The sequence below is a fragment of the Haliaeetus leucocephalus genome, unplaced genomic scaffold (genome assembly GCF_000737465.1).
Source record: "Haliaeetus leucocephalus isolate CR32 unplaced genomic scaffold, Haliaeetus_leucocephalus-4.0 Scaffold162, whole genome shotgun sequence".
NCBI lineage: Eukaryota > Metazoa > Chordata > Aves > Accipitriformes > Accipitridae > Haliaeetus > Haliaeetus leucocephalus.
In genome coordinates, this window is record NW_010972598.1 from 7,151,039 (window position 1) to 7,156,152 (window position 5,114).

At 57.6% G+C, this 5,114-nt stretch overlaps 1 protein-coding gene across 2 annotated transcripts; it reads right to left on the minus strand.

Annotated features, from left to right (window-relative positions):
- Window positions 1-2,426: 2,426 nt before the first annotated feature.
- ACTA1 (actin, alpha 1, skeletal muscle) lies at window positions 2,427-4,625 on the minus strand. Of its 2 annotated transcripts, none has more exons than XM_010562659.1 (6): window positions 4,489-4,625; window positions 4,008-4,203; window positions 3,705-3,866; window positions 3,295-3,486; window positions 2,991-3,172; window positions 2,427-2,844 (listed from the first exon to the last, which is right to left on the minus strand). In XM_010562659.1, the coding sequence occupies exons 1-6, from the start codon at window positions 4,615-4,617 to the stop codon at window positions 2,701-2,703; spliced, it is 1,005 nt and encodes a 334-aa protein (XP_010560961.1). In that variant the 5' UTR covers window positions 4,618-4,625; the 3' UTR covers window positions 2,427-2,700. The 2 variants fall into 2 exon arrangements, with proteins under 2 accessions (XP_010560961.1, XP_010560960.1); XM_010562658.1 differs by having other exon boundaries at window positions 4,008-4,332.
- Between the last annotated feature and the right edge of the window lie 489 nt (window positions 4,626-5,114).

Genomic DNA, 5,114 nt, shown 5'->3' on the forward strand with positions numbered 1-5,114 from the left:
CTCATTTAAACAGCCCCACATAATGTTTGTCCCCTCAAGGACTCTTTTTTTCTTGAGATTTTCCATCCCGTGGTGATATTTGCATCCAGGGCAGCTTCTCGCATTGCCCACTGGGTGCAACTGAGGGTTGTCCTGCACTGGTCCAGCCCCAGGTGTAGCAGGCTGTGGAGCAAGCAGTCTGCTACAGCCAGAGGATGCTGTTGGTGCAGGCGAGAGCCATTCTGCCATTACACTCCCTCCCGCAGCACGTCGGTGAAAACTAAATTGAAATTAAATTGAAAATTAAATTTAATAAATTTAATTGAAATTAAAACCTGAACAGGTTTGGTTTGGTAGGCTGTAAAATTTGTTGTATCTCAGCTCATTGGTTGAGCAACCAAAACAACAAAACAAACCAGACATTTTTTTCAGCTGTAAAAATGCACTTTTTGGCACTTCTTAGCTTCAACAGGATGAAACTGGCACTAAGACTATTGAGAATACCTGATGCTGTGGGTTAGTACAAGAAAAAACGCTGCTGTTAGAGACAGCAGACAACGAGATGCCAGCAGCAGCACCAGCTTCCCTGCACGAGGCAGTGCCCGTGCAGCGCCCTGGCTGCCGGAGGATTGCCCTCTGCCCATGGCTGCGCTTGTGAGCGGTCCTAAACCCAAGTTTGGCACTGCAAAATCCAGGTCTTGATTCAGAGGGAGCGAGCATCCCCTGCTCCCACTGATTTTGATCAGGTTGGAGGGAGGGTGGCTGGCTCAGCATGACTCCCCCCCCCAAAAAAATCAGCCCCTTCTGTTGTGGGTTTAGGACCCTAACTTTAATCACGCAGGTGGAAAAGCCGAGTCTGCACTGGTACCCCACAGCGAGTGCTGTCTAATCCATGAGGCTGCTTTTCTAACTTAACTTTTATCCATGCTTCTTAAACAGCCTTTTAATCAAATAACAGAAGCAGGTCCTAAAATCCATCTCGTAACACCACTTAAGCCACAACTGAACCTGAGATCAGGGGTCAAGCACCGAGGACTTAACGTTAGTTAAGCAGCTCCCCAAATCGCAACACAGAGCTGTCAGATTAAATATGTGTCACTACGCAATAACTTCCACACATGGCAAGTAAAAGCTCGTGTTTGGTTTTTAAGAAGCAACCGTGTTCCTGCTTTCCGGTCCAACCCCACTCAGAGCGCGATCTCGGCTCAGGAGCTCCTAGGGCTGCCTGGGGCCCTCCCTGCCCCCAGATTCCAGGGAAGGATCGGGCCAACTCCTCCTGCAGGCTTTTCCTTTGGGATAGGGCTACAAAAAATGTATACTCAAGTACGGATCTCTCTTTAATGCAGGTAAAACCAGCCAAAATACGAAAGAAGTGCACCCTTAGCATAGTTGCAGCAGAGCAAAAAAACCTTCCTGGGCTGGAAGTTTAGCTGAAAATCATCTTTTTTTTTCCCAGCACTGCTGTCTCCCACAGCAAAGGGACACCCCAAATGTCAAGCACTGCTTTCCTGCCAGGTCCCTGTGTTCCAGGAGGAGTCTTTCTCCAAAGGCTGCCTGCTCCTGCACATGTGCCCTGACCGGGGGAGCTGTGCCAAGCCTGGCAGGGCTTTAGGGTGGCTCCCTTAGGGAGCCGAGCACGTGGTGGGGTGGAAGCAAAGAGGCCCCCCCGCCCCCCCCCCCCCCCCCAGTAAAAAAGAAGTGAGACAAGCAGGGGCAGCTTCCCCACCTCCCACCCTGCTCTGCCTCCTCATAGGCAAAAAGGGCAGGCGAACCCCTGCGGCAGGGGGAAGCCCCTGGGGTTTTCCTTCAGGCTCCCAGGGAGTCCCTGTGTGAAGGATCTGGCCCCGGGAGAAGGTGGTCCCTTTGTCGGCAGCCCCTCATCCGTGACCACTGGCAAGGGCAAGCGAGTCAGGCAGGGTGAGGAAGTGGCCCTGCCTGCCCTCGGCCCCCCAGGGACAGCATGATGGCAGGCGGGTTTCCCATAAGCGGAGTGGAAAGCTCTTTATTTAACCTGCCCCCGCCACCTGCCCTCAGCCCCAGCCTTGCCTCTGTCCATCACGCCTGGGAGCTGCATGAGCATGCCAGGGCTACTTTTTTGGCAGGCCGAGCCAAATAAAATCCTTTGCAAGCCAAGGCTCCAGGTAACCCTTTCCTTTCCTCCCCCCCCCCGGGTCTAGGAGAAGCACGTTGCAGAGTGGCGGGCACCCACCTTGCAGCGGCAGGATGCAGCACAGAGCCACCCCCAGGCTGCTCTCAGCACCGCTGAGCTGCCTGCAACCCAAGCAAGTCACACAGAGCTGGCTCCTCCGGCTGGGGTCCTGTTCCCTCCCCAGTCCTCCTCCTGTCTGGGGAGGTCCAGCCCCACCACCCACCGCCCTCACTGTTTGGTGACGCGCCACGTCAGCGAGTGATGGAAGAACCCAGGCAAATGACGACAAACAACCGAATTAGGGGTGTGACAGAATGACTGATGATTTAATGCTTCTTGAAGTTTTTTGTTTCCTTCCACAGGGCATTGGTTTTAAAAACAAACAAAACGAGGTAAAATAAATTAATTTATGTACACTTTACATACACTGTGTCACATGGAGCTTTGCAGCAACAGTAACCAGAAACCGTTACAAAATAGAAAGTTACATGGCTGTTGCAGGTCCTTGGCAGGCTGCAACCTAGAAGGCTGTCATCCTGAGTGTGGCTGGCAAAACGATCATGTAAACGTGTTTAGAAGCATTTACGGTGGACAATGGATGGGCCAGCTTCATCGTATTCCTGCTTTGTGATCCACATCTGCTGGAAGGTGGACAGGGAGGCCAGGATAGAGCCACCGATCCAGACAGAGTACTTACGCTCAGGTGGGGCAATGATCTAGAAAAAGCCAAGAGAGCCAAGATGAGTAAACAAGCAACCGCTGTGGGTGGCAGGCATCGGGGTGTGCACAGCCCCGCACGCTGTTTGCGGGAGGGCAAACGAAGGCAGCTCCTGCACCTGGGTCCTTCATGCTCCAGCCTTACCTTGATCTTCATTGTGCTGGGGGCCAGGGCTGTGATCTCCTTTTGCATGCGGTCAGCAATACCTGGGTACATGGTGGTACCCCCAGACATGACATTGTTGGCATACAGGTCCTTCCTGATGTCAATGTCACACTTCATGATGCTGTTGTAGGTGGTCTCATGGATCCCTGCGGACTCCATACCTGGGGGCAGGGAAGAAGAGAAGAGCAGACACAAGTTAAGCACAAAGTGAGAGCTCTATGGGAGGACTCAGGAGACAGGGGAAAACTGGCAGGGGAGGAGAGAGGGAGGGGGGCACACACACCAATGAAGGAAGGCTGGAAGAGGGTTTCTGGGCAGCGGAAACGTTCATTGCCGATGGTGATGACCTGCCCATCAGGCAGCTCGTAGCTCTTTTCGAGGGAGGAGGAAGAGGCAGCGGTGGCCATCTCGTTCTCAAAGTCCAGCGCCACATAGCACAGCTTCTCCTTGATGTCGCGGACAATCTCACGTTCAGCTGTCAGGGGGGAGCAAAGGCATCAGCGATTGCAAAGGAGGAACAGGGAACGCTTGCATCTCCTCCATGGGTCTGCTGGGACTCCAGAGCCCCAACCACAGGCAAACCCCAACAGGGAGCGCTCACGGGGCTCGCCATGGGGCGAGAGGCTGCAGCACCCCGGAGGTGCAAGGGTTGGAAGCCAGGGGGGACATTTTGGGGGAGGGAAGTGTGCTTACCTGTGGTGACGAAGGAATAGCCACGCTCAGTCAGGATCTTCATCAGGTAGTCAGTGAGGTCGCGGCCGGCCAGATCCAAGCGCATGATGGCATGGGGCAGGGCATACCCTTCATAGATGGGGACATTGTGTGTCACACCATCGCCGGAGTCCAGCACGATACCTGGGGAAACAAGAAGCAGCCACCTGAGACGCAGCCCACAAAGGGCCCAGCCCTGGGGAGCAGAGCACTTGTCAGCTGTGGGGGACCAGTCCTGGGCGTCCTTGCTTGTGGAAGAGGGGCCAGCGGGACACTTGCACTCACCAGTGGTACGGCCAGAGGCATACAGGGACAGCACAGCCTGGATGGCCACGTACATGGCGGGGACGTTGAAGGTCTCAAACATGATTTGGGTCATCTTTTCACGGTTGGCTTTGGGGTTAAGGGGGGCCTCGGTGAGCAGGGTGGGGTGCTCCTCAGGGGCGACGCGCAGCTCGTTGTAGAAGGTGTGGTGCCAGATCTTCTCCATGTCGTCCCAGTTTGTGATGATGCCATGTTCAATGGGGTACTTCAGGGTCAGGATACCTCTCTTGCTCTGGGCTTCGTCTCCTACGTAGGAGTCCTTCTGACCCATACCCACCATGACGCCCTGCAGGGGAGGAAAGGGGGGGGGGGCTCAGCGACCTCTCCACGGGGCTCCCCAGCAGTCCGGGCATCCTCCCTCCACACGGAGGGCTGGAAGGCAGCAGGGACCCGTGACCGTGGCCGGGCTCGGGGGGAGGCTCGGAGGGAGACGGTGCCATACCTGGTGGCGGGGGCGGCCCACGATGGAGGGGAACACGGCCCTTGGGGCGTCATCCCCGGCGAAGCCGGCCTTCACCAGGCCGGAGCCGTTGTCGCACACGAGCGCGGTGGTCTCGTCCTCGTCGCACATGGTGTCGGTTGTCTGTGGGGGCACAGGCTGAGCCTGACGGGGACGGCGGACGGCCGCGGGCAGAGGGGGGCGGGGGGGGAGGGGGAGGAGGAGGAGGAGGAGGAGGAGGAGGACGAGGCAGCGGGGCCGGGAACTTACCTGGGCTGGCTGCGGGCTCCACGCGTCGGGCCGCTGGCAGACAGGCCTCCCCGCTCCTCGCCGGGTAGCTCGTGGAGCCGCCGCCGGCCACCGAGCCTTTTATCGGGCCGGGCGGCGGCAACGGCCGGCCCCCAGGAATGCGGCCCCGGCCGTCGCCATATTTGGGCGTCGGGCCCGGCGCGGCCCCGGCCCGGCGCTGCCCAAAGAAGGCGCTCCTGGCCGCGGCCCAGGTGAGACAGGCCCGGCCGTATATGGAGCGTCTGACGGGGTCGTCCCCCCCCCCGCCCCGCTCCACCACCGGCGGCCGGGGACGGAGTAATCCCCACCGGCACCGCCGGGGCCGATCAGGGCAAGGCCGG